The sequence below is a fragment of the Plodia interpunctella genome, chromosome 16 (assembly GCF_027563975.2).
Source record: "Plodia interpunctella isolate USDA-ARS_2022_Savannah chromosome 16, ilPloInte3.2, whole genome shotgun sequence".
Taxonomy (NCBI): Eukaryota; Metazoa; Arthropoda; class Insecta; order Lepidoptera; family Pyralidae; genus Plodia; species Plodia interpunctella.
This window is the reverse complement of record NC_071309.1, coordinates 2646440-2668881: the sequence shown is the minus strand read 5'-3', so window position 1 is coordinate 2668881 and position 22442 is coordinate 2646440. Positions and strand designations below refer to the sequence as shown.

At 33.8% G+C, this 22442-nt stretch overlaps 3 protein-coding genes across 7 annotated transcripts; 1 reads left to right on the top strand and 2 right to left on the bottom strand.

The window, feature by feature from the left end:
- Positions 1 to 1066: 1066 nt before the first annotated feature.
- LOC128676367 (leucine-rich repeat-containing protein 40-like) lies at positions 1067 to 10720 on the bottom strand. Of its 2 annotated transcripts, XM_053756450.2 has the most exons (12): positions 10462 to 10720; positions 9642 to 9737; positions 9173 to 9357; positions 8742 to 8945; positions 8162 to 8285; positions 7752 to 7921; positions 7419 to 7561; positions 5941 to 6126; positions 5071 to 5214; positions 4077 to 4265; positions 3552 to 3743; positions 1067 to 2409 (listed from the first exon to the last, which is right to left on the bottom strand). In XM_053756450.2, exons 1-12 carry the CDS (start codon positions 10532 to 10534, stop codon positions 2304 to 2306), a joined length of 1812 nt encoding a protein of 603 aa, XP_053612425.1. In that variant the 5' UTR covers positions 10535 to 10720; the 3' UTR covers positions 1067 to 2303. The 2 variants fall into 2 exon arrangements, with proteins under 2 accessions (XP_053612425.1, XP_053612423.1); XM_053756448.1 differs by lacking the exon at positions 10462 to 10720 and having other exon boundaries at positions 9642 to 10044.
- A 242-nt stretch (positions 10721 to 10962) lies between these two features.
- LOC128676368 (damage-control phosphatase ARMT1-like) lies at positions 10963 to 19412 on the bottom strand. Of its 2 annotated transcripts, none has more exons than XM_053756451.1 (14): positions 19164 to 19412; positions 18007 to 18112; positions 17359 to 17576; positions 16475 to 16631; positions 15646 to 15768; positions 15357 to 15434; positions 14747 to 14777; positions 14433 to 14518; positions 14131 to 14192; positions 13804 to 13859; positions 13340 to 13425; positions 12758 to 12935; positions 12162 to 12288; positions 10963 to 11729 (listed from the first exon to the last, which is right to left on the bottom strand). In XM_053756451.1, exons 1-14 carry the CDS (start codon positions 19253 to 19255, stop codon positions 11675 to 11677), a joined length of 1455 nt encoding a protein of 484 aa, XP_053612426.1. In that variant the 5' UTR covers positions 19256 to 19412; the 3' UTR covers positions 10963 to 11674. The 2 variants fall into 2 exon arrangements, with proteins under 2 accessions (XP_053612426.1, XP_053612427.1); XM_053756452.2 differs by lacking the exon at positions 19164 to 19412 and adding an exon at positions 18522 to 18723.
- On the top strand, positions 17562 to 22329 carry LOC128676369 (glycoprotein hormone beta-5-like). 3 transcript variants are annotated; one of them, XM_053756454.2, is made up of 4 exons: positions 17562 to 17638; positions 21156 to 21376; positions 21646 to 21804; positions 22099 to 22329. In XM_053756454.2, exons 2-4 carry the CDS (start codon positions 21164 to 21166, stop codon positions 22198 to 22200), a joined length of 474 nt encoding a protein of 157 aa, XP_053612429.1. In that variant the 5' UTR covers positions 17562 to 17638; positions 21156 to 21163; the 3' UTR covers positions 22201 to 22329. The 3 variants fall into 3 exon arrangements, with proteins under 3 accessions (XP_053612429.1, XP_064292522.1, XP_053612428.1); XM_064436452.1 differs by lacking the exon at positions 17562 to 17638 and adding an exon at positions 18872 to 18903; XM_053756453.1 differs by lacking the exon at positions 17562 to 17638 and adding an exon at positions 20977 to 21048.
- Positions 22330 to 22442: the final 113 nt, after the last annotated feature.

Here is a 22442-nt window from a genome sequence, read left to right as displayed (position 1 = left end):
TTAAAATATTAGGTACTTGATATCGAAATAGTTCGCAATATGTATTGAAACGGATTATAAAATGGAAATAGAACTATTATATAATGTGAAAAGAAAACACTTATTCCTTCACCAGAAAATACAATAAACATTTCATTTTTCCCATTTTTCTAAGACCATTAACAAGTCAAATTTTTCATTAAAAACTAAAAAAGCGCCAAACTAGGCTCACAGATAATATTTTTTACACTTATGACTTAGACCAAGAGGCCGATATACAATATTGCATCAAAAATAGCGTTATATCAACATCTGTTATATTTGGCATTTTTTAAAATTCTGATCCAATACACGAGCGTGTTATTCTATAATTTCTCAACAGTCAACTTCATTATAAGGTACATCAGCTGCTTTAATTTATACACATCACAACCTGTCTCGGTATTCTGTATAATAATTCACATTATGCATAAACTTAAACAAACTAACAACAATAAACCCATTTTTGGAAATAACAAAATAGAATTAAAAACTAAAATCGGTAACAAAATACATTCAACAAAATATCATTAGTCGGGCGATCAATAAATACAATTTGTTGGAATTCACATCGCTGTGAAAAAAAAAATAGTCAATTAAACTGAAGACATCTTAAAATTTATACGCAACCAACAGCTATCAAACTTTATTTCATCAACATCATCATAATGACATCATCTAAGATTTATCTACACATTTACTGTACCATTTTAGCCATAAAGTGGACAATCGACACCAATAGATTACCACATTGACCGGTTAAAGCGCCCACGACAACATACAATTCACGCGTCTCAAAATGGCGAAATTTTGATTGTGCAAATGATAATACTAATGTAACTTATTTATATCACTATATATTACCGCATATGCAATCCTCGGCATCCGCGAAGGAGGTCGCCGTGCGTACAAACACAGATTAACATGGCTTTCGTTTTCGTTTGGGGCCTTATATAATCTATTTGGATACTACACATGGTATCCTATGTTTCCTTTCACGTTGTGATTTTTCTATTGTTCTTGTCAAAAAATATGAAGCTCAAGTTTCATGGTTTTTGATCAGAAATAGAATAGAAAACGACAAGAAAATAGTAAATATCGTGAAATAGGACATTTTGAAGTGGTTATTTTGATACCACTGGATGTTTTGATACATAAACATTTTGGTATTGTGCGACTGATGGATTTACACCAAAAACATACACCAAAATAACATCATATACAATAGTTTCGCAACATTTTATGCAACCAAAAAGGCTGCAGCACTCTAGGGTTTAACTTTACATCATAATATTTATTTTTAGATATATAATTTTATTCTAATAAAAAGTATTACAGATTCGATTTTTCAAGTTAATTTAAACACTTTAAAAATTATACGTCATACAACAGGCGATGCGGAAAAACTGATGCGTATCAAGACCTTACTATTACTTCATTACGAACTGAATTTTGTGAAGTTCCGCTATTTTTACAAGGTCAATTAAAATTTATGCGTGAATAGAAACATTAGCTACTGATGCAGGTGAAGTAGTAAATTTATGTGTAAAAAAATATAGTTATTTAATAGAAAAAGAAGACCCCAAACAAAAAGAAAGCAAAGAGAGGGAGAGCAGAGCACAAACAACTTTTACTATTTACTACATGTTCATAAAGTTTTATATTCAAACATATTTAGGTAAATATTTCTTTGGTCAAACATTCATACACGTTTACTGTTTTTATTTAGGGTGATTCGCTACAATATTAAATCTTAGGCGTGTTCATACATAAATGAAAGTCGCTGGCTACAACTTAAGGCCGGCGAAGATCACCTGCGGAATTCACATTTATGCTTTATAGTATGGGATACTGGATGGTTATGCCGTACCATACAGTTCCATACAATAAACACGCACGCATACGCATTACGCAGTAGATCTGCACCGGCCATTAGACCGGACATAAAAATGAAATATCGCTCCGAATGCTTACTTTTGATAGCTTTTTGTTATGACAGCTCACTTGAATAGTTTTGCATCGAAATAGTAAATTTCAAGGGCGGGGATTAGTTGAACCGCGCTCTTATATGATTTATATATGAGCGTGTTATTTCAAATTTACAGTATGTCTATAAAAAGTAGAAACTAAATGAGAGCGCCGTATCATCTTGGCTGGCAACACTGGGTTTATCAACCAATCTCGACCGATGGATTTGGTGTTGCAATGGCGAAAAAATGTAGCTCGTTAAAAACCTTGTTTTCTACTATTTATAGACAGAACAAAATATACAGCATTTTGGTATATTAGGTGGGAATGCGGTCTCTAAGATAGGAGAGAACTGAGGCGGTCCCCTTCGCGAGGATCGCGTGCCGAGGTTGCCGGAAGCAATTGCCCATCAGCTCCAAGGTCCTGCAATGTAACATTCATATTGGGAAAATTGACGATTTATTGGAATATATCCTTCCCTGGGATACATCCGCTGTTGCTATTACTATTTCTGTATTTTGTTTAATTATGTTTTATGGAATAAAATAACTAATACATCTAGAGTTTTCTATTCAGGAGGACTGGGTTCGATGCTCAGAACGAACACGAATGTTTGTGAGCACTTAATTGAACGAAAAAATAATCTAAAATTTGAACTAAAACAACAAAGATGCATTTATTAAAAGAAAGACAAATTACTTCATTTGTTTTAAGTGATAATTATAAGAGATTCTGTTTTTGTATGTGTAACTATTTTAAAAAAATTTCGAACTTAATGTAGGTCGTGGCTTGTCGTTCGTTTAATATATTAATAGTAACGGTCAAGGTCGATGGCCGGCATCGCGTTCGTTACACCATAAAACGGTAAATGGAAGTAGTCATACCAGTTTTCATAACTACCGAAATTATATTTACAAGTAAGAGCAAAATGGTAAAACGGTATCAATGTAAAGGTAATAATAATAAGCAATAGTACTAGGCACTAGGACGGTTGAAATGTTTACCAAACAAAGTATTAATGTTAAAATATTATTGTTTTAGTGCTGCACTCTGGCGTGATTTTCGAGGACCTAAAAAGCACAAATAAACAAAAGACTCCTTTAGGATATGACAATACGTCTAACTCGGACAGTGGTCTACGTGAATGCATGAACATTGCTTAGTTTGTAAAAGAGTTTTTATTTATGGCAATAAAAATTTACGTCGAATCGAAACACCCAAGTTCGACGAACTGTTTGCCGATAGTATATAAAGATACCTTGGTGACTTGAAATAAATGAAATATTTATTTACTTGAATAAATTCTACCATCGAATTCTCCGTCGTTAGAACTACTCTAATTGGTAATGTTACGCAAAAATCACACCAGATGGCGGCACCAAACACATGAATAACAATCCGTTGCCAGTGCAAAAATCAATGTTACTTGTCATACTTTGGTCTTGTCAATGTCAAAATACGCTGTTTACTTACCTACATCATATTTTAGTGCTGCTCTGGCACTGGCGTGTTTTTTGAGAATCTGAAAATCACAAAATAATGTTTAAAACAATAAATAGACTTACCGCAAATGCGTGAAGTTGCCAAGTTCGGGCGGCACGGTCATGATGCTGTTGTTGGCCAGATCCAGAACGGCCAAATTTTTCAGCTTGGCCAACGCGTCTGAAGACACGTTGATCTCCTCGATTTGATTTTCGGCCGCTAGCAGGATCTCCAACTTCTCCAGCTCGTATACGCATCGCGGTATTTTCGGGAACCTGACGAGAAAAATTAGTAATTTATTGTCAAACAGAAATGAAAGATGACAACTTCTTTAAAGTCGTATTTCTCATGTTCACAACACGAGCTATAAACTAAAATAATAAAAAAAACCACCATACTAGTAACATACATCAGTTGGGGAGACAACAGACCAAATAATTCACAATGACTCTAAATATCTATTTTTATCTCTAAATTTTTTATTTGATAATAATTTTAGTTATGTGAGTGTCATTGAACTTTCACCTTATTTTATTTGCCCTTCGTATGTGGTATAAAAATTATGCAATAGTTAAGGTTAACTGTCGTATAATATTATTTAAACTCACTTATTATTCGAAATGACTAGTTCTCTCAAGTTCTTCAAATGTGCGAGGTCCTGTGGTAGGTCTGACAGGCAGTTCTTGCTGAGGTCGAGGTACTGCAGGTGGACACAGCACCTAATGTCTGCAGGGATGGACGACAGACTGTTGGAGGACAGCATCAGCTGCGCCAGTGTGTCCCGCACTTGAAATACCCTGGGTTTTTTTAAATATTTATTTTTATTTATTTATTTATTTTAACTATACTAACCGCAATATCTGCATGCGGGAGGTTAACGAGCTGAGGAAGATTCTCTATACAGGGTGTAGCAAACACCTAGTCTTGATAATTAATTCCACTGAATTCTGACAGGTGTAATTTTTCGACACTTCGGAAACTTTTGATAATATGATAAACCTAATTATCATTTCATATTTATCAACAAATTTTAAAATTTTAGTTTGTCTAATTGGAACAAAAAATTCATTTAAAAAAAATTCAGTCAACTGGTTTCCATTGTCTGTCAGACCGTTTCAATGTTGGCAATATTTATGAAATGTCAGAATTCCGTGCAATTAAAATCCAACTTTATGTACATACGAAGTGGAAAGATAGGAATCTTGCGAAGATCCAATTTAAAGTTTCAACACTGCCGGTTGTAAAATCACAACAGAATCTTGAATATAGGGTTTATTTTTTGGGCTTCCCGGGGTCACAGCCTCGATCGTAACCGGGGACATGAGGAGATAAAAGAGAGCTGTTCTGATCGAACATAGTTATTTATAACTAGTTGCGCCCCTGGGTTGCGCTCCCGTAGGAAATTCGGGATAAAAAATACCCTATTTGTAATTTCATAACAATTCGCCAGTAGACACATACATTCTCACAAACACTTCCATTTATTATATTAATATGATATTACAGCGTGTTATTACAGGTGTGGGACCACAGTCCCGCCCTAGAATAGGACCTCGCGTGAATGAGTGAGTGAGAGAGAGAGAGAGAGAGAGAGAGTCTTACCCGATGGGCAGCTGAGTGAGTTTGTTCCTGGACATGTCGACGATGTGAACTTCAGCGGCCGCGGCCGCCGCGAACACTTCGTCCGGCACTGATTGCAGGCCTTTAGCTGGCAACATTAACGCTTGGCTCTTCTTTAACGTGTACCTGACAATAAGTACATACTTATATTAATAATCCATATCATTAATTCACCGTGGTTATTGGTCTCGATAGCTGCTAGAGCTTGATAGTTCGATAGTGGTTGCACAGTTTTCTCCATTTCTTTTATTTATTAGCAAAAACTAAACAAGTGGTACTACAAAATAAGCTACACTAGATGATAAATTTGATTAGAAAGTATTATAGTTTTCTATTGAACACAGTTGTCATAATTTACTAATTTTTTAGTTTTCTTTAAAACCGTGGTTACCAAAATCCCCGTCGTAAATCGTGATTAGCTTTTGTATAAAATAAATATATTACCTAATAAAATCCTTTATAAAGTAAAAACTCAACGAAAATAAAAATGTGCAATATTGCCCGCAGTGTCGCCCGCGTTTATTTCGTGAATCCGCTCATTTATCGTCAATATCTCGAGTTCTAAGCAACGTACCGCGGTGAAACTAATAAGTACCAGATTTTAACTTAGACCATCCGCAATACAACTGTGAAAGTAGTTTTTGTGTGATGCAGCAACAAACATAGAGACATACAGAAAGACAGACCTACAAACATTCTAAAAAAAAATGTTGGGTTCTATTAGTATATAAAGACCCCACATAATTATTTTTCTTTAACATCTCCTATGGCTGTACATATACGACATAGCCCACTTGCAGTTTTATTATATGCATATGTAATAAAGATATGTTGAGTGTATAGTACACTTACTTATCAGGCCATTCACTGCTGGTGGCTCTAGTGTCCTCGACCAGCTCCTCTGTGATGCGGTCCCGCAGGAACTTCATCATCCGGTCGGTCCCGCCGCTGATCACGTCCTGTCGCACGAACGACAGCTTATTGCCCTCCATATTGATACTCTGCAATTGTGTCAGGAGGCCTAGATTTCTGGGCAATCTAAAATAATAAAAAAATACGTTGAAAAATATTGAAAAATACAAACATACACAAGTACCAATCTGCTAATGAATTACCACTACACGTTAGTTTCGTTTATTATCGATTTAGCAGGATCCTACGATTGACCAAATAGTTGATTTTGTCAATCGTAGGATCCTGCTAAACCTATTAAAAATCTACTGAACGGATTGCTATTAAATTTGGCGCATGGGTAGAATATAACCTGGAAGAACACATACTCTACTGGTATCTCTAAACACACATTACCTTCATATAGAAATCGTCTGTCACATTTTAGAGTTGAATCTTTAATTAACCGGATCTTTAACTAACTCAATTGGATCTTACGTTTGCATGGAAAATGTTTAATAACTCATTAGACTGCCCAACTCTTAAGTAAATTTAAATTTCGAGTGCCATTTAGATATCCGCGTAAAAGTATCGAACCACTTAGTCCCTGTTTCCGTAGAATTAAATTTGGCGCAAATTCACCTGTGCCAAGACTTAGTAGATTAATGAATATATAATGGCTGTATCTAGGGATATAGATTTTATATGGATTTTTTAAATCACTACATAGTATAAAATAGAATGGCTTCCCGCTGCTTGTCCCTATATATGTCTTTAAAATTACACAACGGATTTTGATGTGGATTTTTAAAGTTTAGGTGTACAAATGATTATAGTTCCGCCGCATTGACACAACAAAAACAACTCCTTGGCAAATATTTTGAATTGCGTAATATAAATAGATATTCATGCAGATTCCTTGGGTAAGATACGGAAAGCTGCTATCTAATATCTAGAACCTAAGCAAATTAGTTAATATTCTTTGTATGAACTTCTTCGTTAGCTTAAGCTACCCTAACTCGTTAAGATTATTGATGCATGTCGTGTTTACCTATAAGTATTTGTTACATTTAGTAAACTGTTTTGTGTAAAAATCTAAAATTAAGTATAGATGTAAACAAATGTTGGTAAACCTTAATAAATAAATAAAAAAACACATAGGGTACTTTTTACCCCCAAATTTCAAGGGAGCGAAACCCCCGGGCGCACCTAAATAAATTAAACCAAAATAAATACATCAAGTCTAAACGCGCACACCCGATTATTAAAGTAGAAAAATGTAAAAACATCAACTAATCAATATATTTCTTTCTTGTGGTTTTGCGTATTTAGATTTTCAAATAGGATCGTATTATTTATTCGTAATACCAGCCTGTTTTGGGGGCGGGGGGGGGGCAGCTGTTGTAGGTAATATAATCTTTACTCTGTAAGCAACTTACTTATTTAAACTGTTGTTAGTCAAGTCGAGTCGCTTCAGTGTTTTCAACAAGCAAACATTTTCCGGCAACACTTCAATTTTATTATCCCTTACATTCAACACGCTCAAATGCTGCATCTGATCACAGAACTCTTCAGTAATTTCCTGAAAAAAAGGAATACAATTTACAAATTTTTCAATGTATTTATTATTGTAATGATCTTCATCCCATTAAAATCCACTTCCGCCTTCCTTATCGATGGATAAGTCAACAGCTCAAATACTCTATGTTTTTCTTTCAAATGTTACCAGTATGGAAGAATATTATAAAAACTTTAGAATATCTTTAAATTACCTTAATGTAATTATTAGCCAAATAAATTTCTTTTAAAGCTGTGCATCCATAGACATCGGGTAACTCTTCAATATCATTATGATTCGCTTCCAAAACTTCCATCTTCCTAAGTTCACCTAAAGCTGGTAATCTCTTCAAATTGTTATTATTCAAGTTTAATTTCTTCAGGTCTGAAATAATGGCAACAAAAAGTTTATTTATTGATTGACCTAAAAGCAAACAATCTATTACATACTTTGGGAGCTTTTGAGTTTCCTTAGATTTTATTGGTAAGAAAACCAAAACTGAAAAAATGACTTTTTTTAATGGTGCCAGATTTTATTATTTTTGACTTTTGGCCTTCTATTAAACATATTTTTTATAAAACATTTCTCGAAGTAAAGAAATGGGTAGTAAATAAATGTTGTTACCTCTGAGATTGACTAGATCAGGTGGCAGTTCACATAACTGATTGTTGGAGAGGTTCAGCTCCACCAACCGCACCAAATAGCCCATGCCCGGTGGCAAAACTGTCAGCTTATTGTGTGCTAGACTCTAAAATAAAGATTTTTTTAATAAACTAATATTATATAGTTATACAATACAAAACCCAACAAATAAAATATTATATTATAGCTGATAAATTAAACTTTTCCGAGGAAACAAATGCTGCTTTTATTTAACACATCAGAAATCATATTAATTTTACAATGCAAAGGAAACATGCCAAGATTAAAGAGAGAGAGAGAATGTCAAAGTGACAATAAAAAACACTTCAAACATAGAAACAAGATCATCTAAGTGCACATGACTATTCTAAATAGGAAAGTAGGTATTTGTAAAATATAGGTAGGTGCATTGGAGGAAAGTCTATTTAGTATTATTGAGATGTACCCGAGACAACATCTATCTAAGAAATATAGTTTTGCCTTGTCTCTGTTGGTCTAATAACTAATACCTATTGACTAATTCATAAAACACTAGATTTTGCCAAGAACAAAACAAACATACCAAAAACTTCAACATAACCAAGTCTCCAAAGTCCGGTTCTATCTTTTCCAATTGATTTTTTGATATGCTCAGCCATCTTAGTTCTGTAAGCTTGTAAAATTGTTTTGGCAACAATGTGAGCTTATTGTGGTCTAAGCTCAGGTTTGACAAACTCTTGAGTTCTCCTATCTCTGGTGGCAGACTTGTCAATGCATTGTCATGGAGCTAAAACAGTTAAATTTTAAAAAACATATTGACTATAACTATCATAAATGTTACATAAATATTGGGCAATGATGAGGTGATTACAGCTTTTAGTAGGGCTTTTAATAGGAATTTACATATTATATACCTAATCCATTCATTTCATTGGAGAATGAATTATTGAAGAAACAAATATGCTAATGTGGTGACAAAATATAAAAAATATTAACACCTATACCAGACCTCACCTTGAGAGTGACTAGATGCTGCAAAAACTTTACATCAGGAGATATTTTCTTTATGGAATTGGAGCTCAAGTCCAGGGTTTTCAAAGGCTCAACATTCCACCAATTGTCAGTGTCTGACCTCCCAAAGTCAATCTCCTTGGTATCATTCAAAACAAGTTCTTCTATTTTCCACACCTTGTCTGGTACTACAAAAATGTGTGTAATATAAAAATAAAACATAGGTAGTAGACAGTGTTTTATTTTAATCATTAGTGAGTTTATTAAGCAGTGTGAATACAGAATTTTTGTTCACAGATGGTAATGTAAAAGTATGAAAACTTATAAGCATAACTTCAACCATATAACAGCTGCATTCTTGCAGTTGACTAAACACCACACACTTGCGATATAGGTACTTGCATGTAAAATACGCAATTGTTAGCTTGCCCTTGAGCTCGAGTTTAAATATGGTAAATTAAATTATTCTCACCTGACCCAAGGCCTTTATTTGATAAATTAAGCTGTCCCGTACGCTGAGCTGATTTGATCATACCATTGGATAGCTCATTGTCGTCTGCCTTCTTGTCTTGAAGATGAAACACAGGTTTATTACACACTCTAACTCTAGATTTTATATTAGACCTTTGAGCACTCTTTTGAGACATTTTAATGATGTAATACGTGTAATACACTAGTTACATAGATTGGGATGAACAGATAAATGTTTTTAAATTAATTTAGGTACGCTTTAAGAGTCTTGTGGGTGTTGTTTACATAATTTATGTTTTGTTGTGATGATTATTTGTGGAGTTGGTAGACCAAGAGCTAAGAGCCGTTCACTGCGATGTTTGTGTTGTGGTTGTTTGTGTAGGTAGGTATTGGTTGTACAAGGGTTTGACACTGACAGTATTAAGTATTGCCATTGCACATTATTAGTCTGACTGAAGTATTGCCATGGTTACAGTGCTAGTGCAATGCAAAAGTACAATAAAGAAATATTTGAAAAATCTAATATTCCTTTATATTTTTACATAGGTACTTGATATATAATTTATATACATGAGAAAAATTCAAGATCCAGCTTTAAAAAAAATATTATATGACCAAACTTGAATTTTATGGGCCCGTAACCTAAACTTTTTACGCCGTAATTTTATGGACGTTTTAGGCCAAAATCTTGACTCTTTGAAATCTTATTTAAGCCGAGAATTCTTAGAAAATTACCGTGTCACTTTCAGATTCAATGTACTAACAAACCAACCATTATCTTGGGATCAAGAACTTACATGTCATATTAACTACTTACATACCTTCAAAACATTTTGGATCGGTGTGCTCCTTGTTATAATAAATAGGTACGCTATTTTCTCCCAATATTGACATTGTATAGAGTTCTCAAATGTCTTTATTATAAAACTATAGAATTTAAATAATGGGCCAAATATTTTTTATTAAAGTAGCACAGGTATTTATTTCGGATACTAAATACCGCACCGAATATTTTACATTATAATTGAAAAGTAATCTTATTTTGCTAATGATTGCTAACAAGTATTTTTTTGCATTATTGTCAAATTGATTGTGTAATGACAGTTCGAATTTTTTTAGTTCCTACTTAGTTATATTTTGAGAATCCTCCGTGCGGTTAGATTTATTGAAAGAGTTTGAGAATATAGTATATTTTTATTAATCTAAGAGTAATATATAGGGATTTATTATAAAGAAGGGTGTTTGACTATTTGGGTAGCTAGTAATTTAGCATTTAGGTAGGTATTCATAATTATTACACAGCAAAATCAAATAAAGGCTTATTCGATAATCACACATATTTTATTTTTGTCTTTTTACAAAGAGCACCAATCCTATGAATACTTCCGATTCACCACTTTCAAAAAGATTCACCAATTCTACTACTACTATCCTACAAACTTAAAAATAGATAATCAAAACAATATTGATTATCTATTTTTAAGCAACGAACGAACAAAATGGAAATGCAAAATAGTATTTTAAAAAAGTATTTACTTGTAAGTTACAAGTAAATAGTTTATTACAAGTTGTAACAAAAATATTACAAAATCACAATACAACAAAATTAATTGAACATGTACCATAAAATAACACTAGAATTAAATGACTAAAAGTAAAATTACAACACAACCTTATTTAGAGCTAACATTGGTTAAAAAAATAATAAGTATATAACTCTTTCACTTCCTTTAAAATAATCAAATGGCAGCACTTTGTGACGTTGATATTTCTCTGTAATATATCCAAAGCCAGAAACATATCGGGACTGGCTCAAATTACACTAACTTCTATGATTTGCTTAGATTAATAAACTGATAAATTGATCTGAATACGTACAAACAGTAAAAACATACTACTTACTTAAAAATATTTATAAAAAAATAGTAAAACCTTTACTTTCACTTTGGCTTGGTTTTGTTAAAGTTAAATATAAATAAAAAATATAGGTAACACACTGGATAAATTTCTTCATGGGTTTATGCAGGAAAGAGCTTAATTTTCGCCTGTCCTTTGCAGAGGTTCTATTTTCTCACTGAATAGTATAATTCTGTAATAGAAAAAGAAAAAATATTCATAGCCTGTGCCCATAATCTGTTTACTTACATGTTGCCTGGTGGGCCTCGCTCCCGTGGGAATTTTGAGATAAAATATAACCTATATCAATTTTGGAGAATGTACCTTTCCAATGGTGAAAGAATTTTTGACATCGGTTCGGTGGTTTCGGAGATTACCCGCCTCAAACATACAAACACACAAACGCTTACCTATAGAAAGATGATCTTTTGGACTATGTAGTTTTATTTAAGTATCACAACTCATTACAAATAAATCAGCAACAAGCCATCTTTAATGAATACCACACAACAATGTTACCAACACTTAAAATTACACGTAGTCTATTATGGAACATTGCCAACAACATTACAGCGATGAATAAAAAAATAATTTAGATAATATGTAGAAGTATAAATCGTCATACCCATAGTCTCCCTTCTGCATCCATTTCTCGTCGAGTTTACTCAGTAGCTCCGCTTTGCCCGGGGGCAGGCCGCACACGAGATCAGATTTGACAGTTCGCACTGATATAACCGGCGTTGGGTGGAAACCTTTATACAAGAAAATAGGTTTTGATTTAATCAATCAATCATATATAAAACTCTGACTGGCAAACAACGCACAGACGATAATTCCCATGTAACTATCATTGTAACGGGTCATAACGGTGTTTTTATGCGCGAGTTTTAACGAGTTTTAACGGTTATTTAATCTTATCAAATTTCGACCTTATGTTGTTATATATAAGATATTAAACAAAAAAATAATAAGAATGCTATATCGCTCAAAATAACATTTGCAACAGTTTTCTCATATGTTGCATCGATAGGAGTGGTAGAATTGTATTAATATTGATAGGTCACAAACCCAGAAAGTGCGCGCTTGATGATTTCAATAGTCTAACTAAGTAATAAGGTTGCCGAATGAAGTAACGCGTACCCTGAGCTCCCACGTTTTGCGGCTGAGAAGTGAAGATGAGAGAGAGAGAGAGAGAGAGAGAGAGAAGATCAGGATAGTTACCAAGCAAAACATTATCAAAAGACGTAGTCGTTGGCCAGTTGACCTCATTGAGGAGTTTCCTGCAGTTGAGGTCCCCCTTAAACATGACGGCAATGGCGTCCTGTAGCTTCGTGTACAGACTCGGGTCGTACTTCTTCATGTCTTTGTACATGTGTGGCGACGTCCAGAAGTCATCGTGCTGCGAATATTAGATAATTATATTGTATCTATTTTGTACCTTGTGTCTTGGACATAAGGTATAGGACAGATATTGAAAGTAGTAGTCATGCGGAAAGTTTTGAGTGTATACCTACTTAGTTATCGAGTTAGCATACAATTAATTTAAAAGTGATAAATTATATTATTTAACAGCAGTCAATCCTGGCTTCGCTCAAGTAAAATATAATAAATTATATACCTGAACCCTGGTCCTTCCTCTGGATTCACACTATATATTGGTGTAAACCACATGAAAGTCCGTACAGTAGTTTTTGAGCTTATCACGAATAGACAGATGTGACAGAGGACCTATTTCATTAATTAATTAATTTAGTTACCTATTTAATTAGTACTTTATTTTGTAAAAAATAAATACAATAATACCAAAACGAGCATAGCGCCCTCGTCGACTAGTTGCTGCCACTGACCAGCAATGTTGTTTAGGGACTCCGAGGATACCGATAGCGGTTCTGAAAATATGGTTAAGTTTATTAATCTATGTCCAATCAGAGTATCCCTCCATCGTCTCCGCATATTCGCCTAAAAATAACCTTAAATTTTTCAATATTGGCCTGTGATTTTACAACACACATCGCCTGCCTGAAGCTCAACCCTATTTGGAAATGCTATTACTGCCTAGACTATGCGTGTAGTCTATATGTATGTGGGGATATGAAATGATCCTATACTAGGGCGGGAACCACACATCAGATACTAATTTTGCTACAAATATCGCTGCCCAATTTATATTTTTTTAAATTTAGTATAATTTATGTTTTTATTTAATTTGTTTTCATTTCATATATTAACAAATACATATCATATACAATTTCATAATTTTTACATACCTGGCCCTGTTACTGTTTTATTGAATTTGGCTTCCCTGCACGCATTAATGACGTATCTAAAAAAAATTATTGAATCCAGAAAAAAATATTTCTTTGTCTTTTTTTATAAACACAGTAAAATAAACAATACTTCTACCTTATATTCAGTAAATACATCCTCTCAAACTATCGCTGATTGTCTGGAAGAGATCCCTTCACGGGATAAGTCCGTCATTGTATATACATTATTTTCTTATATATGTACTTTTAACATTTGGACTTTGTACAATAAAGATATTACAAACAAAGAAAGACTATTAATAATTATAACCAAATTGCAATACTTACTTAAAATCTTTCGGAGTAACATCCGAAACAAACCATGGGATATCTTTTACGTGAAATCTAACCTGTGTACAAACAAGTTATTTATCAAAAATCCATTAATTTTTAAGTAACTAGTTGCGCCTCGGAGCTTGGCCCCCGTGGTTACTTCGAGATAAAAAGTACCTTATGTGTTATTCCAGGTTCCAAATTTAAAACCATGTACCAAATGCACCAAATAAAAAAAGATATCATAACTCGATACAGAAAGTTAAAAGTACCTATTATTAAAGATAATAATAATTGTGTAAGAAAAAATAAACTACCTTTTGTACAATTTTTTGAGAGAGAAGGAAGTGGGCCAAACACAAATCTGTAAACAATTCGTACCCCGAGTTGTCGCACACGATATCTGTGAAATAAATATCAAAAATTTCATCAGAATATCATCCTTTCATAACCTTACATATATTAAAACAAAGTCCTCTGCCTCGTCGGTCTGTTTTTAACCGATTTTAAACCGAGCGAAACCGGGACAGTCCACTAGTAAGGTCCTTCCTCTGGATTCACACTATATATTGGTGAAAACCACATGAAAGTCCATAAGTAATAAAACAATCTGTCTTATCTAAATACATACCAAACATCACAGATTTTCCGTCGGCACGTTCCTGTAATAAGCAAATTCTGTTATCTAATTGGACAGTGATGTAAACAAACAGTTAAACGGCATTTTGCCATACATGTCGGATGTTACGTGTGTATGTATGATTGCTCAAATTCATGGGCGTATCTAGACATATTTTCCAAGTGGGCTGTTTGTATAAGAAAAGAATATATGTATTCTTGTGCAGATTTTTTCTGAAAATTGTTATCTTCAAGATTATCACATAAAAGTTTTATTCAGAATTAATTTTATTTTGTAAAAGAAACTGTGGGAACACGGCCTCCCGTCCGGTTCCCTTCCTAAGCGAGCATGTATATGCTAAAGTCTGTTTCTAAGACTGACATATAAACTTTAATTTTATAATTCTCTATCATCTTAAAATCTCGAAATATACGTGCGATAAATTTGTAATTATCGCGCGTCTGAAAATAAATAAATTTAGTTTTTTTCCTTATTTACGTATCAATAAGGAAAATCTAAACATTTTTTTTTAGATTATCATTTTAATACTTAATAGTTTTTTATATAAATTATATAAAAAAATATAATAGATAAGGCGATGAAAACTTAGGTACATACGTACCCCTCCACTACATTTCGCCAAGCTTTCTGTCTTCGCTATAACGTAGTCAACGATTTTCTCTGAATGGTCCGCTATCAACTGAAAAATAAGAAATAAAATTATGTAATTTTGGAAACTATTAAAATTACTTATTAATTTACTGTAGTAAAATAAAATTTTACTGTACTTAAATACTTGGTGTTGCAGGCGTTAATAGATCGTGGTGACCACTTACCATCAGGTGGACCGCATGCCTGTTTGTCTGCTTGGTATATAAAAAAACGATAAAGTAACTAAGATTATATTATACCTGATCCTTCAGATATTCAATAGTTTTGAAAGGATCCAGAGATCCTGCGCCGCTGTCTGCGTCTAGTACATCACCGTCTGTTAGCGACAGATCGCTGATTGCTTGATTGGACCATAGACAAAGCTGAAAAATAGACAAATATTAATAAGGATCACTCACGGTCGAATATTTACTATGTTTCAACTGCGAACTGAAAATGAAATTAAAATTACTTTCCCCTAAGCAACCTAGAAGTCCTAGGAATCAGACTCCGGGCTGGTGTTGGAAGATGCCAAGATGTTTACGATTGTCTAAATAAAAATAAATACATAAATCCATGTAAACACATGGAAATACAGATTTATATTTGCATATATATTGTCATAATTTTATTAACTAATAATATAAATGTGAAAGTGTGTAACATGTACTTAATACACATTTTCATAAATAAATATTAGATACCTAAATCCATACAAGTGATAAAATTACAGATTTGTGTATTTATTTATATCCATTCTTTCATATTCATAATAAAACATACTAATATTAACTATAAATGTGAAATTATTTTTGTTTGCTTGTGATTTTTACACGTCTAATGTGACGATCTGTGGGCGAAGTGCGGGTTTACATTTCAGTTCTCACATTGCGCCATTGCGACGCAACGACAACCACACTGCAATGTGATTGGTTCGCTGCGTCTCACTTCGAATCGATTCGATGGTGAGAAGTGAAATGATAACCCGCACTAACCCCTCTGTGCATAGGCTAGTAGCTACTCTTTGCCGCGGGCAAAAGCTAATAAAATCCCACCACAACTGAATTATCTTCTTCAAATAACAGTTACCTTCAATAAGTTGAGGAAGTTATCTCTTTGTGATTTTTTGTCACGTATTGTTAGTAGTGGTGCAAGCTTTTCAGCAACAACACACTTTAACTGTAAGGCATATTCAAATGCCTTCGCCTTTTGATCTTCAAAGGGATCAAACGATGCTAATCCATTGCTGAAAATATAACATTTATTAATTCATTTACTTACAGCAAAATATGTGCCTGGCGTGATTATTGTATAAAAACCAATACTTTATTTCAATACTAACTATTATTATAATACATCTATGTATGTATTATTATAAATGCGAAAGTTTGTTTGTCTGTTTATTTGTTTGTTTGTTACCTGTTCACACTCTATCTACTTAACCAATATTCTTGTAATTTTGCATACTTGTAGATTGAAAAATGGAGAAGAAAATAGGGTTACCTTTCATCCCAGAAAATAACCGTTCCCGTGGAAAATTTACGCGGGCGAAGCCGCGGACAAAATTAAGTTTAGAATAAATCCTACATGTTCACATAATTATGAAATGTGTGTGGTATGAGAGGATATACTCTCGTGGATGTCGGATTAGGCGATTAAGCAATAATAGCCTTTGCAGCTAAAAGGCAACAATAACATTCCAAGGGGGTGTTGACGTCAGTTTTACCGCCGATTGTAAAATCGAAACTCTTTAGAAAATAATGGTTTATTTTTCATTTCACCCGGGCTTCGCGGCGTCACCGCACCAAAATCAACCGAGAACACTTTGAGTGAGCAAGAAAATAAATATGGAAAATCATGCATGTGTCACAAATATTAGGTAAAAACGATAAAGGTATTAAGTTATAAATGCAACATAAAAATAATGCCTGAAAACAACCTTCAAACAGAAAAGCAGTGAAATGAATACTTACTTCAGTTCCCCCGCTTCTCTTATTCTCCTATAGACATAGCATTCACTGTACAACCATATGTTAGTGAAGTAGCGTGGATTGTTCTGGGACTCAATCCAAGCATTCCATTTTCTAGCCTCCGTTGTATCCACAGTAAGCAACTCATAGCACTGGTTGGTAACCAAATCATTTATAATTTTTTTCAGGTGCTGTATGTAGTTTTTCAGATCGTCGTCACTCTGTCAAGGAGAACCATACTAATAATACAAGTGTTTGAATGTACCTCTTTCACATCAAACAGGTATGATTATTGGTGCGGAAATAGTATAGGGAGCTGTAGAAGACAGGCATATGAAAAACAAAAGTTTCTATTTTTCTCTTTCTTAATGTGGTCTAATATGAACTGGTGCATGTCAAACAGTTGAATCTCGATTCTCCGTGATCAACCTTGCTATTACAACTTTTTTCAAAATAAAATCTTAAACTTATTCTGCTTAACTTATAGATGGCACTTAATACATATGACTGATATCTTTACAAAGAATTTTTTATGTTTAGACAGGAAACAACAGGGAAAATGCTGAGATACAGAGTTTCAAAAATTTTAATATTTTTCTACCTCATCATAACAGAAAAATAAATTTTAAAGACCAAACTCTAAATACTCACAGCATTACAGGCAGACTTGATTTTTGATCCTTCAGTGGAACAATTTTCTATTATTTTGTTAATAATCCTTGGCAATCTGTCTATGAGTGAAATGTAACCAAAGCTCCTTGAAAAAATACTTAGTATTAGATATTTCACATGTACAAACATTAAAATTAAGAGGAGATAGACTTAACACATTTTTTTAGCTGTAATATGTTCCACTGGTTGGCAAAAGCCTCTGTCTCTTAACACTATAACTGGATATTATACTTTTAGTTTTTAGATGGCAGGTTTTAACTTCTTCTTCATAGTTGTATTCCTCATGGCTGAGGATTGTGGTCATTACATGGAATGAAACACACACAACAGCTTTCTTGACACTATTAATGGAGTGGTTTGCCATTGCCTTATCCATTTCACACACAAGTTAATAATTAACCAGTGTACAGGTTTCCTCACAATGTTTCCCTTCACCAGAAGCAAGTGGTGGACGATGAAAACTACTATAAATAAGTTATATTTGGTATACAAACTTATGGTCCATGAGTAGGATTTGAACCTGGGACTTTTCAATCCACAGGCAGGCATCTTACACATTACACCACCACCGCTTCTGTTAACTTACATAACATTACACAAGTAGGTATAAAATCAAGAAAAAATATATTGAATGTAAAAAAGTAGTGAACAAAATTGTATATAAAAAGTCAGTTGCTAAATTACTCCCTGTAGTACTTGCATTGACTTTGATGTAACCTTGAAATATATAATAAATACGTTGAAATAAATACGGTAAAAAGATGTCTTACATTTAGTAGGTACTTACCTATTTTTTTTTTGTTATATTTATAGCTCAGTATTCTGAGCTTAAGGTTAAAAACGCAGCAAGTACCTATGGTTATTTTCGCAAACCTGGTAGGTATACAGAGTCTTTTTGAATGTGAATTAAAATATTTGGAATATAATTTCACGAAAAAATTTAATATATTTGAATAAACAAAATAATTACTTACTAATTATTATAGAATAGAATTACTTTATTATGTAATTATATTATACGTATGTATAGGTATGTATAATTAGTACATAGTTACCTACATATAGAATTTCCAATTAGTTAATAAAGTAATTAGTAGATTCCAATTTGTTTTAATAAAGAACAAAATTATATTTACCTGCCATAAATACCACATAATGGAACATTAATGGGTTGTATTAATTTCATCACAGGTAAATTCTCAGTATCGATATCATGTTCAACCGACATTTTAATAAAATGAATAAATGAACCCGTGAATAAGACCCCGCGCAGCGCTTCACACAACACTAAAATTAAATTCCTCGACAAAAACTGAAACAAATCAAATTAAATCACCTACCTACATTATTTAGACGAAACTCGGTAGGAAACCTGTCATCTAATCAAAACAAAACAAACATATGATTTTGACTTTTGACAGTGAAAGATATTATTTCAATTTTCGTTTGGTCCATTTCGCGATGGCTTGGCGGGAAATATAATATTAAAATGTTATTCTTGGCGCGTATCTTTGGCGGGAAATATTTGAAAAATGTTTTCATTTTCCTATATAGTGATACTAGAGAGTGACTATGATATACTAGAGAGTGGTCCGTCCCGGCTTTGCTCGTTAAAACACATTATATAATTTATAAACCTAAACCGCCCTTAGGAATCACACTATCTATTGGTGACAACCGCATGGAAATGTATGCGGTACTTTTTCAATTTATTTATTGCAGGTGTGTTGCAGGTAGACAGACTTAAGTAGTTGATAGTCATACTATGATGAAAAAATAATGTAAGAAAATTTATATCTCAAATTAATTTTCACCTGTCGTACTCGTAGATTTTGTCAGTATGTTTCGATGTAACCGGCTAAAATCTTCGTCCAATTAACTCGCGCGCGCCTGTTTATCTTGTCTACGTACTGGCGCGCGCGACGTACCTACATACATCAATTTTAATGCTGCATTTATAACGCTTATTTATTTTTTATGGTATTGATGTGTATTCCTCGCAATCGAAGTAAAAAGCAGAGTATACCTATGTACGGTACATCTTGAGAGTAAAGCGATAATTTCTCCCTCGCGGTGCCACATCAGCACCCTGGGCTGTCCATATACGCTGATAATATCGCATTACTATGATAGTGCCTGGTGTTACGCGTATGTGAGGAATAAGTGTGGTAGGAGTGGTATGTGGTAATAGAATGAGTAGCTTGAGAACATATTTGATTTGGCATTAAATTTAACATGGCCAGCAGCACCACAGATACACCGCCTGTAGTACGTACACATAAGCAAAGACTTGGTCAAACGAGCGGACCAATTTACATAGGTATCTAAGATTCACTCCACACGTCCAGAGACATCGATATGGACACCAAGGAGACAAAGTGGCGGCATCTACTTGGTGTACACAAGTATTTGGGTATGCCGCGCAACCTAACTCGCTTCCTCCTGAGCCTGGGAGGCTTTGGGTGAAATCTGGAAATGACAAATAAAGTAAATAATGCCTACCTATAAATAATAGGAAATAATGACTACCACTTGATGGCAGCAGTCGTAAAAGCACAGAAGTCATGCCCGATATTACGCATCTTGAATAAAAACTAACAACATTGTTTGGTAGCAATAAAATATTCGATAAGAACAATTGAGTAAAATTACAGGTTACACGTTAAACTACGCTTACTTCGTTCTCAATTATTAAATTTTATTCATGAACACAAGGTTATAAATACACGGAAATAATAAGTATGTAAGTGTAGCGAAATGAATATTGAAAGTCAGGGGACCTAGTTTAAATAGGTAGGTACTTCAAAAGTAAGGGATATAAAATATAAATTAATGCTCTCCAGCAATTCTCTATTTTTGTCGTGGCGTTTAATGTGCCAAGATGAGCCTAATGGCTTGAAAACCGTTTTGATGTGAACTCACGCGGAAGATATGTCTCGACTTGACGTACTTTCTTCTCCTTTATAAAAACACTTTTCAGCAATTTTTACACCAAACAAAGTAAAGCGCTGCTCTTGAAAGGTTCAGTAAAATGATCAGTTTTTAATTTTTTTTATCAATAAATTGAAGTAACGTAAAGAAGTTACTAGATACTTACCTAAGTTATACTAAGCTATTGTAATTTTCAGTTTCAATAATGGAGACTAGCAGTAAGATTAAGTTTAGCATAACAAAAGTGACGTTAGTGTTATGGTGCTTGGTGGTTTTGTGCTCGAGCTCAGTACTGGCGGCTGCTCGGTGCAAACCGCAGCGTTATACCCATAAGGCAATGCAGACTGACCTAAACGGCAGGCGATGTTGGGATGAAGTCAAAATTAATGCTTGCTGGGGCTATTGTATGTCTTACGAGGTAAATATGTGTATGTTTCTTCAACTCAAAATGTTAAATGCGAAAGATTTGCTGTCTGCGCTTTATGTTCTAACGGCCCGCCGAACATGTGGTCAATAAAGACCACATAAGTCCAAGGTCCACGGTCAGAAATTAACGACCTTTTATTTTAAAAAACTATCCCCATAGGATGGACGTCGATCCATCCACTTTTTTCAGTTTATTATTTTCACAATAAGACTAACAGTGACCACGTTATAAATAAACCAAAACCTTGGAATTCAATCAAGATTTCAGATTGGCAGTTCCCCTATAAGGAGTCGCACCACCCTGTATGTGTCCATAGCGAGAGGAAGCATGCGTCTGTCAAATTGAGAAACTGTGACCCTGGAGTACAGAAAGGCACCGATGTGTACCATTACGTGGAAGCTGCCAGCTGCAAGTGTCAGGTTAGTAACTACGAATCCACGATATTTTTCTGGTAAAATAATAGTAGTGCTTATCGGTAAAGTAAGTAATGATTTTGGAAGCTTTAAATTCTTTATCTTGACAACTTCAGCAAACTACCTTAGTACCTACCTAATCTATCTATCTATCTATAATTACTGAAAAAAATCCCGGCGATGTCGCGCTTCACCCGTGCACCCTCTTGGCCGCTGTGATTTGGAGCCCTAATTTATTTTTGTATTTTTAGATGTGTAAAGTACCTACTGTAGATAATACTTATGTTTTTGTGTTACAAGGGCTGTTCTTCCGAAGATACGAGTTGTGAATGGCTGCCACCAGATTCTACATTGCTTGGAGGACTTATCCTCAAAGAAGAACTAGAAGAAGAATTGGAATAATTAGCAAAAGCATGAATACATTTTAGATTGGCTTTTATTTTATGTAATTGATTGAATACCTGATTACCCGTGTCATTGCAAGTTACACTCTAAGAAAATAAATAAAAGCGTTAAATTGGTATTTGTGAAAGTTTAATTTTGTTGTTCGTTAGATGGCTCTAAATCCTTTATAATATATGTATTCTGTTCAAAATTCATTAAAATTCTAATTTCGTTAATGAATTAGGAAATTTCATACCTTT

Excerpts from the sequence above, each read along its gene's own strand:
- LOC128676367 (XM_053756448.1), bottom strand. The coding sequence starts at position 9,816 with ATGTCTCAAAAGAGTGCTCAAAGGTCTAATATAAAATCTAGAGTTAGA. Across the intron at positions 7,922-8,161 it reads TGATCTAGTCAATCTCAGAG|ACCTGAAGAAATTAAACTTG; the intron begins GTAACAACATTT and ends CCATTATTTCAG. Across the intron at positions 2,410-3,551 it reads GGCAACTTCACGCATTTGCG|GACCTTGGAGCTGATGGGCA; the intron begins GTAAGTCTATTT and ends GTTACATTGCAG.
- LOC128676368 (XM_053756451.1), bottom strand. The coding sequence starts at position 19,255 with ATGTCGGTTGAACATGATATCGATACTGAGAATTTACCTGTGATGAAA. Across the intron at positions 17,577-18,006 it reads TCAAGTCTGCCTGTAATGCT|AGTGACGACGATCTGAAAAA; the intron begins GTGAGTATTTAG and ends TCTCCTTGACAG. Across the intron at positions 14,193-14,432 it reads CTCAAAAAATTGTACAAAAG|GTTAGATTTCACGTAAAAGA; the intron begins GTAGTTTATTTT and ends GTTTGTACACAG.
- LOC128676369 (XM_053756454.2), top strand. The coding sequence starts at position 21,164 with ATGGAGACTAGCAGTAAGATTAAGTTTAGCATAACAAAAGTGACGTTA. Across the intron at positions 21,377-21,645 it reads GCTATTGTATGTCTTACGAG|ATTTCAGATTGGCAGTTCCC; the intron begins GTAAATATGTGT and ends AATTCAATCAAG. Across the intron at positions 21,805-22,098 it reads CTGCCAGCTGCAAGTGTCAG|GGCTGTTCTTCCGAAGATAC; the intron begins GTTAGTAACTAC and ends TTGTGTTACAAG.